This window comes from Trachemys scripta, chromosome 3 (assembly GCF_013100865.1).
Source record: "Trachemys scripta elegans isolate TJP31775 chromosome 3, CAS_Tse_1.0, whole genome shotgun sequence".
Taxonomy (NCBI): Eukaryota; Metazoa; Chordata; order Testudines; family Emydidae; genus Trachemys; species Trachemys scripta.
This window is the reverse complement of record NC_048300.1, coordinates 84,475,678-84,493,919: the sequence shown is the minus strand read 5'-3', so window position 1 is coordinate 84,493,919 and position 18,242 is coordinate 84,475,678. Positions and strand designations below refer to the sequence as shown.

At 39.5% G+C, this 18,242-nt stretch overlaps 1 protein-coding gene across 12 annotated transcripts in view; it reads left to right on the top strand.

Moving 5' to 3' along the window:
* Positions 1-18,242, top strand: part of QKI (QKI, KH domain containing RNA binding) — a 302,149-nt gene that overhangs the window by 180,930 nt on the left and 102,977 nt on the right. For 7 of the 12 annotated variants that reach the window (XR_004645072.1, XR_004645073.1, XM_034765256.1 and 4 more), the window contains exon 4: positions 7,706-7,756. The exons of 4 other annotated variants lie outside the window; for them this stretch is intronic. Coding sequence is in view for 6 of the 8 variants with exons in the window: in XM_034765256.1 (XP_034621147.1) it covers positions 7,706-7,756 (51 nt within the window). In the remaining 2 variants the exon portion in view is untranslated. The remainder of the gene's footprint in view (positions 1-7,705; positions 7,757-18,242) is intronic. One more of the 12 variants, XM_034765255.1, reaches the window with a different exon arrangement.

The window sequence follows — 18,242 nt, the reverse complement described above, 5'->3', positions numbered from 1 at the left end:
GTTAAGGTTGTGCATTTGAATAAGATTTTTGAGGTGTGCATTGTGGGTTTTCATATGTAATGAGTGAAAATCCCTCTTAATTATCAGCAAAAACTTAAATAGCCTTGATATATAGTAGATATTATGTCTGGAAGAGAGCAGCCCTGTTTGAACCAATGTTGAATCGTCATAATAAGGTTGAAAGAAGAACAGGAGTACTTGTGGCACCGGTCACTGCAGTAGAGCTTCTCTGCTATAGACTTTTTGCACATCAGTATGTATGGAGGCTGTGAAGGGAAATGGAATTATGTGGAATATAGTGGAGAAGAAGCCTTTCCTCGGTGTAGAAAGTATTCCCAATTTTAAGCATGTTAAGCTTAAGATTGGAAAAATATTCCTCCTTTTTGTAGAGTGTTTGTTGCTGTCACCAGAAGACATCCTCAGCCCTGAGCATGTATGAAACCCATGCCTTCCCTGGTGGTCTTAACCACCCCTGTAAATTTTCCCACCATGTTTGGATATGTGCTACAGTTTGCCACATGGATTCCTATCTAGTCTTGTAAGGCTCCTTAGAGATAGGCTTCACTTTGTGGTGATCCTTAGGAAGTTGCCTCCCCAGTGGAGCTGGAAATTTTGCTTCTTGGGCAAATTACTCTATTTTCTAGCATGAACAGTAGTTGGGGAGCAGATAGGGTAAGAGGGCTGTTGAGTCAGGATGCACTGGGGGAGCAGAGATGGGATGCTGCCACCCCACTGGAATCCAGATGGGTGGCAGCATCAGGGATGCAGCTTCACAGAATATAAACTTTCCACTGAGATCCAATATTATTTTCATCTTCAAGTTGGTAAAATACCAGTTAAAGTGAGCAAGCCAAAACATTTTCTGCATTTTTTTTTATATCTACACCCCTCCCTAGAATTGCCCTGAATTTGGTTTTTAAATTGTCTGAAAGCTCGGTGTGAAATTGTAGGCTTCACTTTTTAAATCTGATGTTGTAGAAGCCTGAAAAAAGTAGCTCTGGGGAAATTTTAGAGATGTGATCTTAAATTTCTTTCAATTCTAACAGACAAAAATCTTTAGAATGTAAAATGTACCTAGAAACTGAAGTTTGGCCTCCTCCTTGAAATAGTCCATCTTTGAGACTAACTTCTGTAAATTGTCATGTTTAAAAGATTTACACACAACTTAATGAAAAATCCAGCACATCTTTTCATGATCAGAGCTGAAGATGTGCATCACTACAAGAGGTGTACATCAGGAGTGATGCTCTATTCTCAAATACTTTCTGGAGGATTCTTCCTTTATGTCATGAAAGTTTGTCCTGGAACTTGCTTTAGTGGCAGAGGTTTTCAGTCTGCCGTGTACCCCTTGCACCATCATAGTTAATGAGTCTGATTTTTGTGGCCTACTCAGGCTCAAATCTTGTCTGCATTAAATCAGTGATACAAATACTTAGCATTCTGAACAGTGTGTTGTGTGGTTGGGTCCTGTGGAACATGTTTCACAATGTACCTGCACCTATTGACTATGTGTCTGTTCTAACAGAACAGTTGTACTGCATCCAGCAATTAAGGTGACCAGACGTCCCAATATTTAACTCTTTGTCCCACATCCCGACCGATGTACGATCGGGACGCCATTTGTCCCGATGTTTTGGGGTTGCTTGCCAGGCATCTGGTTGGTGCAGCGCTGCCAGGCTCCCTACTTGGCTCTGCGCAGCTCCCTGGAAGTGGCGACAACTCGCTCTAGGTCCTAGGCACAGGGACGGCCAGGGGGGCTCTGCGTGCTGCCACCGCCATGAGTGCCTGCTCTGCAGCTCCTATTGGCCGGACCCAGGGGGAGATGTCACCACTTCCAGGGAGCTGTCTCAGGTAAGCTCTGCCCGGAGCCCACACCCCCTCCCGCACTCCAATCCCCGAAACTGAGTCCTCTCCCACACCCAAACTCCCTCCCAGAGTCAACACCGCAAACCCTCTCCGATGCCCCAACCCCTTGCCCCGACACTGAGACACTTCCCTGGGGGAGGGAAGGGGGTTTTGTGGAAAACTTTAAAGTATTCTTCTTTCCTTAAATATCAGGATTATAAAATTTTATTATCCATGTTTATATGTTGGCATACTTGGAGGCTTAGAGAATTGGAGTGAGAACTTTTCTCATTTGTCAGAGAAGTAGTGTTTTGAAACTATAAAATACAACTTTTCCTTGTTAGGGGTTTGAGTTAAATAGTTGTTAAACTAAAACAAACAAAACGTTTTAACATCTAAAAATTGCTCATACTTCAGTATTTAATCTTTTTTGTGATATTGTCCCAATACTGTTCTTTTATAGAGACTTCCGGGGGGACGGGGATGACTTCATAATGTAAAAATAAGCAAAAGACAAGAGTTCATATTTATCATGTAAAAGTAAGCAGAAAATAACTCTTGTGGTGGGGAAGGTATATTTATACTTTTTTAAAGCATAATAGAGGCAAAATAGGATTCCAACAGTTATTTTCCTTTGCAGGTCATCTTGTCGGGATTACTGCATTTTAAAATATTAAAGTCAGGAAATTTGTTAGGTCAAATTTTATATCTCCTTACTTTATTTTTTCAGGTGATAGTGCTTTCAGTTTGTCCTTTGTCGTACAAGCGAGTTTCACATTTTGGTGGTTCATCCACACTACATAGTTACAAAAAGTTGCGGTATGTGTATGCATTTGAAATCTTTTCCCAAACATGGTGTTACAGTGACATTGTGGCTAATTACTCTAATATAGTTCTCATACCCTCATCACCATTTCAGAGATGCCCTCCAAAAATCTGGATGTAAAATAGACTGGAAGGGAAACAAACAGTTAATCCAGCAAATAGGTTTACATCAGCAAATAGGTTTCATCTGGCCTATCTTCCATCAAACTGCATCTAAAAATACGTCTGACTGATTTTTTTCATTCTTATTTTTTAGCATCATTTGCGCTTAAAGATCCTGTTCACCTTCAAGGTTCATTTAGGTAGAGTAATGCCAGCAATGGTAGCCAGACTTCCATCACTTCCCATCCAGCAGATTTACAGATCTACTGTATAGTTTTCTATTTATATTTATGAAACAAATGTGTGTTACTGTACACATTTTGTGTCATGACATTAATCCAGTTTTGGTTTATCAGTGACATGCTTTTAAAAAGAGAATTGTAATGGTCCAATGACTCAACTCATTTATTCCCCTCCTGTCTCCTCTCAAGTTGTACAGTGTATGTTTACTTGATTGAGACTAGCCTACTTTTTAAACATTTTTATTTAAATGTTCTTGTTCACTGTCTAGGGTATCTTTCTTCCAGAAGACAAGTCTTCAGTATTTGAGTGCTTTGTTCTTCCAGGAACATACCTGCATGATTCATTTCTCGTTGTCAGATCTGTTGTAACTGTTGTATTTGGAGAAGACAAACTGTATGCCTGATTCTTCTCTGTACATAATGACTGAGGGCTTGGCTACACTTGCAAGTTAGAGCGCATTAAAGCAGCCCCGAGCGCCCTAGCTCACTACCCGTCCACACTGGCAAGGCACGTAGAGCGCTCTGACTCCAGGGCTAGAGTGCTTCTGGTACTCCACCTCGGCGAGAAGATTAATGCTTGGTGTGCATTGGCTGAAACGCCCAGGCTTCAGTGTGAATGAGGTGGTGCATTACTGCACTCTGATCAGCCTCCGGAACCATTCCATAATCTCCTTAAGTCAAGTGGCCACTCTTGTCATTGTTTTGTAATCGCTGCAGGAATGCGGATATGCCCTTTGAAAGCTCCAGCCAGCATGCTTATCTGCTCCAAGACAAAGCAACTATTACTGTGGAATGGTGTGTGTGTGCATGAGAGAGAGAGAGCGGGAGGGAGGGGTGAAGGGGGTCTGCTGCTTTCTGAATTTACAAGACCGCATGCTGACATGCTCTCCGCTCTTAAATACCCATTCTCTCCCCCCACATACACTCAACACACTCCATCCCCCCCATTTGAAAAGCACGTTGCAGCCACTTGCATGCTGGGATAGCTACCACAATGCACTGCTCTCTGTGGCTGTTGCAAGAGCTGCTAATGTGGCCATGCCAGTGCATTTACAGCTGTCAGTGTGAACAGATTGCAGCGCTTTCCCTACTGCGCTCTACAAAGGCTGGTTTAACTCAAAGCACGCTACATCTGCAAGTGTAGCCATGCCCTAAAGTAGATTTATGTTCCTTCCCCACCAAAATTGAGAAATATTTATTTACTAAGCCCTTTTTAAAATTTGATCAAAACAACATAGATGCATGAGGCTGGCGTTCATCTGCTTAGACAATTTAGTGGGTCAGATTTTGCTACTGTTCGTTCCAGATTTGATCATATTCATGAGTAGGAACACAAGATTGGGATATATTTTTAACTCCTATCTTCAAAAAAAAATTACAGGTAAGTAGTATTCCTACAGTATGTACACCTTGCAGAGAATTTAGCTTACTCTGAAAGCTTTTTCCTGAATATTGTGCATTCCTGAATGTTCCGGTAGCTAAGCACAAATGTTACCCATATCAGATACTTAAGTGGATTAGCACAATAGCTATAGTTACTTTCTCATGCAAAATAATTTATAATACTGTGACTTGTTAGATGTTAAGAAGCGTTGATCATTTAATGGGAAAGCTTTATAAAATTCAGCCTGAGTTTCAAATATTTAATATGGGCAGTTCGGCATAGAGATTCTGTTAGAGTATTTTTCACTTTAAACCTTATACCAGCTCCATATGTAAGAAATGGTGAGAGCAGCAAAGTGGCAGGAAGCTTTTTATACTGTTCATTTACTTACCAGCATCATTGTTATGTAGTTTGAATACATCTCTAGTGAATTTTTTTGACTGACAATTTTCTCACAGAGCTGATATGTAATAGTATTCTATGATTTGGGTACTCTGTAGGATTAATCGTTTTAAGTGTATTCCTTACTAATGATGTCTCTTCTTAAGAGACCAGAGGGTTTGTAGAGAGAGAACTTTCAGTATATGGTCTAGTAGTTGTGTGTGCTGTTGTAGCAAATCTCTTCAGGACTCCCTGACTTTCTCATTTAAAAAAGTAATTTTTAAAATAAATTACTCATTAATAGAAGGAAAGATGTTCTGTTAAGACAGTGAACTGGAATTCAGGATATCTTGGTTCAGTTCTGAGCTATGGCACAGAATTCCTATGCCAATGCTTTAGTCAGTCTTTCTGCCTCAGTTTCCTATATGTAAAAAGAGACACTTCTCTACTACAATAGGGTGGGGTGGCTAAATTAATGTATGTGAAGCATACAAGTATTATGGTGTTGTGTTCATATAAATAAGTGCAGTCTCTATGAAAGAAAATAAGTAATTTGCTGATCTTCAGATTTGGAAACTATCAAGATATTCACAACCACTTGCTTAATTTATACAGTTGTGTAACTACCACCTCTTGGTCTTTGAAATCAATTAGTCTCAAAGACTTAAAAGTAGATTCATCTACTACACCTGCCTTTGTGTCCGAATACTAACTTTGGGGTTCACAATCACTTTTTCGTATTTTTTAAGTGTTTTTCTCTCCTTCAATGTGTGAAATACTTGAACAAACAGTAAGTGGTATCAAAAACACAAAGCAAAGAAACTGGAATAAAAATGAGGGTTTTTTCCCTGCTCTAATCTATTTCAGTTATAGGAATCTTAAGGGTTACTAGTAATGATGATAGGTAAAATATTTTGTGACAGAAGTGATTTGTTTTTTAAACTGAGTTTTTCTAAAGGTAACTTGCACAGAATTTTCTAAAAAATTGTACTTGTTCCCTCTTTTTATACTGGTTTTATGCAGTATTTTTGAAAGGTTAAAATTCATCAAACTTTTGATCTAGCTTCTCGGCCTAGTGCTTCTTGATGAAATTGTAATATGAATATATTTCTGTATTTGGTAGTACAGCTCTAACTAAAATAACCCTTGGATGTCATCACTTTCAGATTTAAATGCAAAGCTCTTTTATTTGGCTTAGCTTTGCCACAATACATTTTTCACTCATACATAGACACACAGTGACACTCAACCACTCTCTCAAACCAAGTAATAATAATAATAACCCCCTCCCATAAACCCTATAAACTAATCAAGTAAATTTTCCTACAGGCTGGGAAGGACAAAAGGGATTTTTTTTTCTATTTTTGAATACTTGAGAGATTCTCAGATACCACTATATTAGCACCTGGATAAACCAGAAAGAGCAAGTCCCTCTCTTGTTCCAGGATCAATGTACCATTTCCCCAAAGAGAGGGGGAAATACGTTGTATAATTTCTACAAGTGTTTTCAACCCTAGCTTTTTGAGACAAAATGGCTTTATATTAGCTTAGAACATTGCACTTTTCAGAATTTAACTAGAAATTAAACTGTTCTGAGTAAACAATCAGTTAGTTTGGTTTTATTTCCTGCTATTGTGGAAGTTAGTTGCAATGAAGTAGAGATGGAATAAAAGAAAATCGTATTTTTGTTTCCTTAAAATTCCTTTTCATTCTCCCTGCTCATACTTTTTTGGGTTTTTTTCTTTTCCCTTATTTCCCTAGGCGTAATTACATTTCATGCCCTCATTCTCTATTTTTATTAATATAAGTGTATGGAAGCAGTACTAGGGACTTTTCTTAAAGCATTTTTCTACGGGATTCCTGTACGAAATTTCTCTGTCATGTTGTAATAAACTTGTTTTCAGGATAACTAAAATTCTTAATGTGCAGTTAAGACAGCCACTTAATTTTTTTGCTACTAAGAGTCAGATCTTCTAAGACACATTTTAGCGGCATCTGTTTGACGAACACTGATGCTTTAGCATTATACTTCTTGTGCAAGGGTATATGATCAGTGTTTTTAATGAATTATTGAGGCACCAGAAATAACTCCATAGTTAAGGTTGCAGCTATCTTCTTATAACCCCTACTTTTACCACCATTCTATAACTTTAGCTTGACTTTCCATTTTAGTCCAAAAATTGGCAGCTTGCTCTTAGAGACCAGAAATGAAACTTTTTGCTATATTTCAGGGAAACTGATCTTGAAGTTTTTCTTGGTTATCTCCAGTACATATATGCAAACTTTTCTCTTTTTTCAAAGAAAGGTTAGTGAACAGTGAGAATATGCAGTTTGGGTGCCTTTAGTCAACCATGTCCTGTTTCTTCCTTTGTCTCCCATTATCATGTTTTGATTGAAGGTAACCTGCAAAGGATATTTAAAATTGGGCTTGTACTCTTTCTTGTTGCTTTATGTATAAAGAGGGCCTGAACGTGATTTTAAATATTTATTTTCTGCTTGCTTTTTACCTTAGAAATATCAAATGTTCTCACTGGTTTCCCCTGGTTTTTCTAGAGGACTTAGAGCATGTTTCGGAAGATGCATAATGGTAGCTCTCACAACTCAATCGAAGGCATGGGGATATTGGAACTTGAACACAACATCCTTTCTCCAAATTGTTAATTAGACATTGAAGTGAAGTATGTTAAGAAAACAAAATTTAAACAGTGTAACAGTCGCTTTCCCTTTCAATTGCTAAGTTTTCCCTCTTGGTTCTTGTGATGTTGTCTTGTAATTAGTTCTCCGTTCATCAAGGTGTCTTCCTGACTAGACAGGACATGAATCTCGAGTGTAAATAAGCAGAAAAAATACCAAACCATCACACCTCTTTTAAACATCCTAAAGAAGCAAAGTAGGGCACAAGCCCAATGTTTTTTTTCCTTTGCAGGTCTCCTTTAAGAGCAGAGGCAACCTTGATCCAGCAGTTTTGGAGGTAGAGGCAAGTAATTTTTTACTTTTTTGTCAAAATTTCAATAATTTTTTGGGGGGCTACATATAACTTAAAAAAGGCCTAGTTTAAAAGCCTCAAACAGTGTGTACACTTAGTATGAAGAATATATCTTTATATTTATTTAAGCTTTTCTTGCTTACTGTTTGTGTCTATGTGAACACTTAAACTAGTGAAACATGTTGTAGATAATATCTTTTTAACCCTATTGGATGTTATAGCCCATATAAGCATTTAAAAAAAGTTGCTATATCTTTTCCTTGTGGGACTATCTTCAAAATATAAATCAATAGATGGAAATGTTTTATCAGGTTGATTTCCTCCTAAAATCAGTTATTTATGCTCCATACCTCCAGCTGCTGTAGCTTCTATCTCAAGTTTCTGCTTCTTAGATTATTTGATTTGTTAGTTGAAAATATACACTTCTGTAAGTAGAATTGTCTTTCCCCTTCAACTCCAACCTTTTTCTCAAGACTGAAGCGGCAATTCCTGCATTGCTGTGTAGAGAAACTCAACAGTTCCTCCTGTCCTCAAGCCAGGGCCGGCTCCAGGCACCAGCCCAGCAAGCAGGTGGTTGGGGCGGTCAAGGGAGGGGGGGGCGGCACATCCAGCTCTTTGGCGGCAATTCGGTGGCGGGTCCCTCATTCCTTCTCGGAGCGAAGGACCCGCCGCCGAATTGCTGCCAAAGACTGAAGCTGCAGCGCTATTGCTGATCGCGATCGCGGCTGATTTTTTTTAAAATTTATTTTAAAAAGCAATGGTTAATCCCCTGGGAGGTGACATTTCTGTGGCTGGAGTTGGATGTCTCCTGCAGGCATTCTTGGGTCCTGAAAAAGAGGGAGCTCTTGTGTCCTGTTTTCGCCACCCACAGAAGAGTTTGAGGAAGTGTGTGCACTGTTTTAATTTTCTTGTTCAAAGATGCACATGTATAAATGAGACTTCATTTTCCAATAACTAGAATTTCTTAACCTTAAACGTAGATGGACATTAATTGACATCTGTAGGGCAAAGAGGTGAAGTATTTACATCTTAGTTTTTAGTTTCGTGAATTATTAGCATGCTAGAGACATGATGGAGAAAATAGTGAAAACTGTGAACTTTTATATTTTGGCTTTGGTTCCTATTTCAGTGATTACTTCCTTTTTTTACAGATACAGTAGAATTCTCAGGTCATAACAGTACAATGTAAAGATGAAAATAAAATGGTTAACATTTAAAGCAGGGGTAGGCAACCTATGGCACACGTGCCGAAGGCAGCACACAAGCTAATTTTCAGTGGCACTCATGCTGCCTGGGTCCTGGCCAACAGTCCCAGGGGCTCTGCATTTTAATTTAATTTTAAATGAAGCTTCTTAAATATTTTAAAAACCTTATTTACTTTACATACAACAATAGTTTCTTTATATACTATAGACTTATAGAAAGAGACCTTCTAAAAACATTTAAATGTATTACTGGCACACGAAATCTTAAATTAGAGTGAATAAATGAAGCCTTGGCACACCACTTCTGAAAGGTTGCCGACCCCTGATTTAAAGTAAACATTAATCTTTGTCTGCAAAATACTGTGCAACATAGAGAATACTAATGAAAAATGACACACTAAACTTTTTAGCACTTATCTTGGTGTTTTGTGAATGGAAGAATAAGTTTATGCTGGATAATAGGTAACTTTTTTCTTTCTCTATATAATATAAAGCTCAGTTGTGCCATTTAGGCACAGCCCAGTATTAAGGAGGAAAGTTTTGGGGAAACTCTGCCTCAGAATTCCACCTGCATGCCAGGAAGGTAGTGTTTGCTTCTATGCTTCTTTGTGGCATTCAGCTTAACCACACCCATCAGAGCAGGAAGGAAGCTATCCCTATGCTCTACTGAGTTGACTGCAGTTGTGCTTGGGCCTAATGCGGGCTGCACAACGGAGGGACAAAGTTTTCTAGTTAGCCCACTGCCCCTTAAGTACCTGTGTAGGGGCCAAGCACAGTCTGGTCCACAGAAAGCAGTTTCATATTTTGTTGTATAACAGTTGCATTAATCTTTTAATAAAAAAAAAAACAGGATTAAGCATGTATTAATGAGGGCATACTCCCAATACCTTTCTCCCCACCTCACTGACTTTGCTCAAGTTGTGCTGTGTCCACAACATTTAAGTGTAGTAACCTCACTGTGAAATTTGACTGACTTCACCTAAAGCCAGAATGGATTCCTGAGTCACTTTCAGTAGACATTTTTACAAAACCTAGTAGTTTTACAAGATTCTGAAAGAGTAGAACCAGTGAAAATGTTCTTATAAATCTCTGCAAGTTTCTGCCAATAAAGCAGTACAAGAATACATGAGTTATTTAGAAATGTATTGCATTAATTTTTTTGTCCTTCTAGGACTCCCTGCTGATTTGCTCCCCTCTTCCATGTAGTTTTCCCATCCCTGATTTGTCTGAATGTTGTGGCAGAATTCCTTCTAGCAAATACAATTGATTCATGATTCCCTCCAGTATTAGTCAGTGCTGCTCCTTCAACGGTCAGAGAGGATTGACTTGACTGATACCACAGAAAGAGGAGTTGTTTTTCATGTGGCAGCATATTGTTGTGCTAATAGACTGAAAAGTTCAACCTCTTGAGACTCATTTAATTTACCTGTTCTAGACTTGGTTTTCCAGATGCAGAGACCATGTACTAGATTTGTGATTAAATACATTTTACTCGGTGTTATGGTGAATGTAATTTAATGCCAGATTGGCTATTTCGGAGTAAAAGGTTAATTTTTTTATTAACACTCAACAAAATTTAATTTTGAGAACTTTAGATCTGTGGCCTTTACCCCTGCACATCAGTTTATAGTAACTAGTCTAAAGGATAAGTGTGCCATTTTGTCTTGGTAGCTTTGGAAGAATAATTGTCTCATAAGCAACAGCTGTAGAACTACTAACTGCAATTGATCTTTCAGGAAGCATGTTTAAATAGAATTTTCCTTGATAGTACCATGTTCATGTACACTTGACTTGAAAGCAATTCTGAAGTTGAATTTCACCCCTGTTGATTGTATGAAGCTTGCTAAGATCCCATTATTGACAGTGCTCAAAACTGCAGTAATTGGGTAGTCTGGGACCTAGACACAATACTAGTCATTTCTAACCCTAATACACAGTGTCTTGAAAATAAACAAAATGTTCAAGAGGGATTTCACACTATCTGTTTTTATATTGGTAGTGTTGTTTGGGTGATATATGGGACCTGTAAAGAATAACCATTGAAATTTAAAATATAATGGATTTTCAACTCTTATTCATGGGAAAGACTGTAATCTTATGTATCTTTTAAAAATATGATACTGGCTAAAAGAGATGCATTCATAGCTTGGCTGTAAATTTAGTGGAAAATAGAAAATCTATGATGAAGTAGATTCAAGCATTGGAGAATCAGAAAAAGACTGCTTTTACGGTCTAAAAATGTAAAATTATTTTACAACCCTACAGTATTACATTTCAGTGTTAGTTTGACTACTATACTAATTGAGGATCCAATCCTGCTCCCATAAAAGTCAATGACAAAACACCCATTAACATAAATAGTGCAGGATTGGGCCCTAAATTTCTAGCTAGCAAGGAATGACAGAAATATATTTCCAAACAAAAAAACTGTTAAAATGGAGTTAGGGATTGAGAGTATATATCATTAGCTTAAAGGTATAAAAATCACAGGCATGTTGTCATTATCTGAAAACCTGGAAATTCAGGATTAAGTTTTATTCTTAAAAAATTCAAACATATCAAGATAAGAAACTCACAGTCTAGGCACCTAGACTACCTTAAGTAGGTCCTGTAGTAATGATTAGCGTGCAATAATCGTATAATTATGATTAATGCAGTTTAGTGTTTTTGGTCCCAGATTAGATTAAAGATCCATTTCATTTGTTTCATATGTATTTTTCTCTCATGACATCATTCCAGAGTTGTTTGAGAGTCTTAACTTAAGTGTACTCTCAACCTTAACTCCATTTTAACGTAGTTTTTCCTCTGAGTATTTCCTTCGTTTTTTTTTAATTCTTATTTTAAATTTCACCTGCAAACACTGAACAAGGAGCCCAAAGAGTTGCAATACCATGCAATAATTCTGATAATTTATAGATACGTAGCATTAAGTTTCATTTTTAAGGAGAGGTTCACTGGTACCCCAAAACAGTGAAAGCAGCCAGAAAGCACCAGCCAATTAAATTGAGCTCACAATTGCTTTGTGTCACCAGAGTAGAGCAAAGCAGCTGAAGAGTATTAGTGACTCTGGCCCTTAATTTTGCCATTTACTGGGTGGGAGGGGGCTGTATAACTGAGACCATTGCTATGTGAAATGGGGCAGGAAGAGTCCAGCTCTTGCATTCCATTATGTCCTGTTGTGATCAGTGGCACTGCTACCAGGAGCGTTTTAAACACTGATGCCTAAACTAGTGCACGGTCACACTATCTTTAAAGAGCAGTGACAGTTGGGCCAGTTAATCTACTTATGCCAACTCTTGACAGTGTTCCCTCAGTGGGATGGCTCCCTCATACCACTGAGCCATAACAACTAATAGAATTGCTGTGTGCAAACTAATTGTAGAGGAACTGGTGGTTGGGTGAGTTACCTCTGTCACAGTAGGCCCACTTAAGTGTTATCTAGGCGTTGACCTGTGTGTGTTTGTTAGGATTATGTAGGAATAACAGTTAGATACAACATCTGTTATATAGAGAATTACAATTTAATATCTTCAAACATAGCCTGTGCACGAGATTTCAGTTTTAACTGCATGGAAATTTGAAGTATCTGTGTTGTTCCATTTGTAAGTTCACTCAGGACAAAGAAGAGACAGATGCCAAATTTCTAAAAGGACCCAGTTTTTAATTCATAGACTAACATTTACTTGTAAATTCTTAAATTAATTGTGTACTTGGAGTAAGTGCCGTAAATTTCAGGAAGATGCACTGTATTTTTCATACAAAACAGATGTTGAAATCTTTGTTTTAGACCTTGTCTACACTACAGAATTTTGGTGGGAAAAGGCCACTTTTGGCAGCAAAACAGTGGAGTTGCAATGGCTCTGCCACTTTTGGTGACAAAACTGCTCTGTTTTGATAAAAATAAAACCACGTTGACAAGAGGCATAAAGCTTTTTGCAGCAAACTTAAAGTGACAAAGCATCAGGGTAGGCACTGCCACTCATTATATCGCCATAACTGGCCTCCCCTAGTAGCCCACAATACCCGCTGTGACTGCTCTGCTGCCCTGCATTCCTGCTACACAGGCATGCACCCCTTCCCTTTCAAAGCTCCAGGAAGTTCTGAGAGCTGAGCATGCCACTCAGCTCTGGCAGCAGAGAGCAAACCATTAAGGTGGAATGCTGCTCTCTCCTGCACTACAAACACAAAGGGAGGCAGGCAGGCAAGTGTAAGTGTGTGTGTGTAAGAGCGAGAGAGAGAGAGAGAGAGAGTGAGTCAGGGAGGGAGGTGAGGGCTGATCTTGATGGTGTCCCCTCCCTCAGAACTGGTTGCTTCTGGGCAGCTGTCTGAACATAGAGACAGCATGCTGACACTCTCTCTCCCCCAACACACACCCCATCTCTCTCTCGTACACACTCCCCCCACTCTCTCACAAACTACCCCAGCACGCACACTCTCTCCCCTCACACACACAAACGCCCTGTCTCTCTCACTGCCGCTTCTTCTCTCCCACCCCCCCATCCCCCCCACACACTTCAGTTGAAAAGCGGCTGGCAATCTAGTAGGATGCCCATGGAAAAGTGGGATTGAGAAACCTGCATCATGTGATGCTATACCTGCCCCATGAGTAGGGCCCTCATGATTTCAGCTATTTAAATGTGAAATTTCATGGTGTTGTAATTGTAGGGATCCTAACCCAAAAAGAAGTTGGGGCGGAGGGGTCACAAGATTATTGTAGGGAGGGTTGCAGTACTTCTGCACAGCTGCCTTCAGAGCTGGGTGGCAGAAGAGTGGCAGCTGTTGGCCAGGAGCCCTGCTCTGAAGGCAAAGCCGCCACCAGCAGCAGTGCAGAAGTAAATATGGCATGGTATGGTATTGCCATTCTTACTTCTGTGCTGCTGCCTGCAGAGCTGGGACCTCAGTCAGCAGCCGCCACTCTCCGGCCATCCGCTTCTGAAGGCAGCAACAGAAGCAAGAGAGGCATATATGATATTGCTACCCTTACTTCTGCGCTGCTGCTGGTGAAGTGTTGCCTTCAGAGCTGGGTGCCTGGCTAACAGCCTCAATTCTCTGGCCACCTAGTTCTGAAGGCAGTGCAGAAATAATGGTGGCAATACTGCAGCCCCCCTAAAATAACCTTGTAATCCCCCTGCAACTCCCTTTTCGGTCAGGACCCCCCATTTGAGAATTACTGGTCTCGCCCGTGGAATCAATATAATATAGGGTAAAAGCACACAAAAGACCAGATTTCATGGAGGAAGACCAGATTTGGGGGAGGGATAGCTCAGTGGTTTGAGCATTGGCCTGCTAAACCCAGGGTTGTGAGTTCAATCCTTGAGGGGGCCATTTAGAGATCTGAGACCAACAAAAAAAAAAAAAAAATAGTTGGGAATTAGTCCTGCTTTGAGCAGGGGGTTGGACTAGTTAACCTCTTGAGGTCCCTTCCAAACCTGATATTCTATGATTCACAGTCCATTATGTGTTTTTCATGGCTGTGAATTTGGTAGGGCCCTACCCATGAGGCATTGCAAACCCTTCCCAAAGCATCATGTGGCCAGTTGTACAGTGGGATAGCTATCCACCGTGCACTGCTCTCTGTCGATGCAAGAGCTGCTAGTGTGGATGCACTCTGCCGACACAAGGAGCGTAACATGGACATGGAATAGAGGTTTAATTAAAGCTCTTTAATTAAACAGCATAACATTTGTCGACCAAACACTGTAGTGTAGACATCACCCCTTAATGTGAAAATAGAACTCAGCTTTAAGTATGAATCACAACCAATGCCTCATTCTACATACGTGCAGAAAGTCTGCTGATATTTTACCATGACATTTTGTTGTTCTGGCATCCATACTATTTTTTACGAATGTTTTTCTACTTGCTTTTTAATTATGGCAGTTTTGTAAACATGGAAAGAGCTTAAAAAGCATAACTTTTTTTTTCTTGAACTGAAAGTGTCCCTCCTTTTTGATGGGCAGAGTTTAAAAAAAAAAAACTGAAGAATTTATACATTTGTGTAACCACTAGAAATATAAAGCTAAGGATGTTTAGCAGAATTGCTAGTTAATTGGCTTAACATTTTGTGAAAGAAGACAAGGGGATGAGGACTTAAATATGAAGAAGGATGGAGTACTGTATGTCAGATGTATCGTGCTCTGAGGGTCTTCACGAAATTAAGAAAACTAAACTGTCCTTTCCATGGCATTTGGTGAACTAGACAACCTTTGCTGTGCTTGGCGCATCCCTCTACACAACCCGCTACTTTCTGATTGCAGTTCACCACCCAAGAAAACAGAAGAACAGACACAGGAAATTGGTCACCAAACATCATCTACTTGCCTATTGCTTAAAACTATTACCTAGGCACAAGCCCAAAACAGGCGGCGCAAAGCTACACGAACAGTACACAGTCCTTGGATGTGATCAGCTCATGGATGAAAGACAGCTGGTTGAAGGTGAGCAAGATGGAGGTTATTTTGCTTGGCGGAGGAAAGCACTTTGAGAGTTTGTGGCCATGGTCCAGTCTCCTTTGGCTGAAGGTTTATATCCACAGTTGGTCAATTCAGCCCATAGCTTGGGAGTTCTCCTGGATTTCACATTACACGCAGCAGTGTCCGCAAGTAATGTTTTCTACCATTTCCAGATGGGAAGGAGACTCTGTTCCACCTTGGTGGATGATGACCTGGCCTCGATAATACATGCATTCCTCACCTCTTGCCTGGAGGTCTTCAGTATAGCTGGGCATGAAGTCATAAGCCGTTAGGATACTCCCTCTAGTAGCAGTGCATCTCCTCAGCAACGCAGGTTACTGTGAGCACATCATGCCTGTTTTCCATTTTTTACACTGGCTTCCCATTGGATATAGAGTCAAATTCAACATCTTAAGTTTTACCTTCAAGGTGTTTTAATGGCCTGAGCCCAGAATATCTAAAAGATCACCTAAAGCTCTGGGATGAGGAATAGACTCGGTAACTCCGCTCAGTAGGCACAATGGAACTTTCTATCACAAGGGTGCAAAGCTTTTCTGTGGAGGAGATGGAGCTTTCACAAGACCATTCTGAGGCTGCGGAATGAACGCTTGCACGAACTAAGGATCATCAGTCTTCTACCCCCAAGTGCTAGGGACACTTCTTTGACCTTGTTTTCTGGACCATAAACATATAGCATTTATGTACACATTTAAAAACAAAAACAAAACACTATATTATAGTCACTCTTCCCCTCATCGCTTAATGCACTACTGGAAGATGCTCAGATACTACAGTAATGAGGGTTTTATTACATACTTCTAGTACCATTGCTAACAGTACACTTAAATTAATGAGGGGAAAAAGGACTGCTAAACACAGTTGATGTCTTTAGCAATGAGCCTTTAGATAGTATGTAATTCCCAAAGACTAGAACTTAAAATTCAGCTGTACTACATAGTGGTAAAGCAGATTAAGAATTTGTGGGAATCATTTTATTTGAAACCTTAGGAAAGTCTTTAGGGTTCATAATAAATATGTGAAAGATGACCTACACAAAGCATTAAAACAGTTACGTTAAATTGGAAGTTCATACAATTATATTTTCTTGTAACAGATTTATTGACCTATATATTCAATTGTAGATCCTAGCTGTTCAACTTTTACAGACTTAAGTTAATTTTTAAAATGCCCCATTCTACATATAGGGGATTTTAAAAACTTAATTACTAATTTTCATTGGGCTACATTAGATATCTAATGAATTAAGAGAATCAGAGTTGGGTGTGTTCAGATGAGCGCTGCCCATACAATATGTGGTGAAGTAACTACTTGATTTCATTTATGGAGTTTTACTAGGTAAATGTCATGAAGTTCTGCAGGATTTAAGCTTTTATTTGAAAATAAAACCTTTTTGTCGCTCTTGCGGCTGCAAAGTTAACTTTCTACATGTGAACCAAGTGTGAACATATGGGCTGTTGTCTTCCAAAGTCTGCTGCTCAGAACTTTTCCAAGTAGAGTGGAAAATGACCAGAGTATTGTCAGCTTTGATGTTGCTTCTCAGATACCCTGTGGGCAATAGTATAATTGACAATCTGCTCACTTTGGGAAAGCTATTGAGTAGGAGCTGTGGGGACAGTCAAGAGGAGAGGTGTAGATTACCTAAAATGGCCTAAAGATTGAATTTCTCCCCAGAGTCCACAAACAGGTGGTTTGGATATTTTTTAAACACTTTATTTCTATCTAAATAGTACCTTATAGCTCTGACATCCAGGACATGTCACATCATCTCCCCTGATTGACTATGGAGATTTGGGGAAAATGCAGGCAGAGAAATGGAGTGAAACAATTTTGATCAAATACGTTGTGAGAGGCTGAAAACCACCTTGGTTCTGTGAAAATAATATACAGTGGATTAGCCTTGATTTGCAACTCTGATACCCATCTGACCAGTGAGAGGGACTTCAGAAAGACATCTACGTCTGTACCAACTCTCACTGAAGATCTCAAAGGCTCCTTCATAAGTTTGATGAGCACCAAACTAAAGTTTCAAAGATCAGTAGATTTCCCCAAAAGGAGTGCAGAGGTTTATAAACCACTTTAGAAGCTGTTTCACCAGAGGTTGCTCAGGCATTGACTTCTATTTAACAGGGACACAATAGTAGAAATTGATTCTGAATAAATCTTTGCAATTGCTATGGATAGGTTTGATAAATTCAGATTGAAGAATAACCGGAACAGTTGGAACCAGATAGGAAATCAGGTTGAAGTCTCTGCCTTTAGCAAATTTTTTTTTTAAACTGGTTCCATTTGGCAACGTAACACTAATATAAGGCTTCCTGGTTTCGAGCTGGACTTCCTTGACCAAATCCAACACATACAAGCCATTTAGCCTTGGAAGGCCCTGAAATATTACTACCAGCTGAAGAAACTTGGTCTGGATGAACTAACCTGCCCCTCTGCTGGAATAGAGATCCTGATATAAGGGAGGAGTGAAGGGATAATCTTTTGACAGAGCTAGCAGCTGTGAGAACCAAGTCTGCCATACTCAAGCTGGCATTACCAAGATCACTTTATGTACTGTTGAGTCCTTCAGCAACTTTGGAGATGAAAAGAAGTGGACGAATGTCATAAAGGAGTACCTTGTTTGCTCTCATGCAAAACCTCAGATATTTGTAGCCAACAAATCTCCCTGCCTAACCCCACCTGGCAAATATTAGACTAACCACTAACTGTGCCTGAGTGACAACTTGTGTTGATCTACACATGAGACTGAAATCAATTGCTATGGTATTCTTTATCTTTCTAGATGTATAGCTGTTG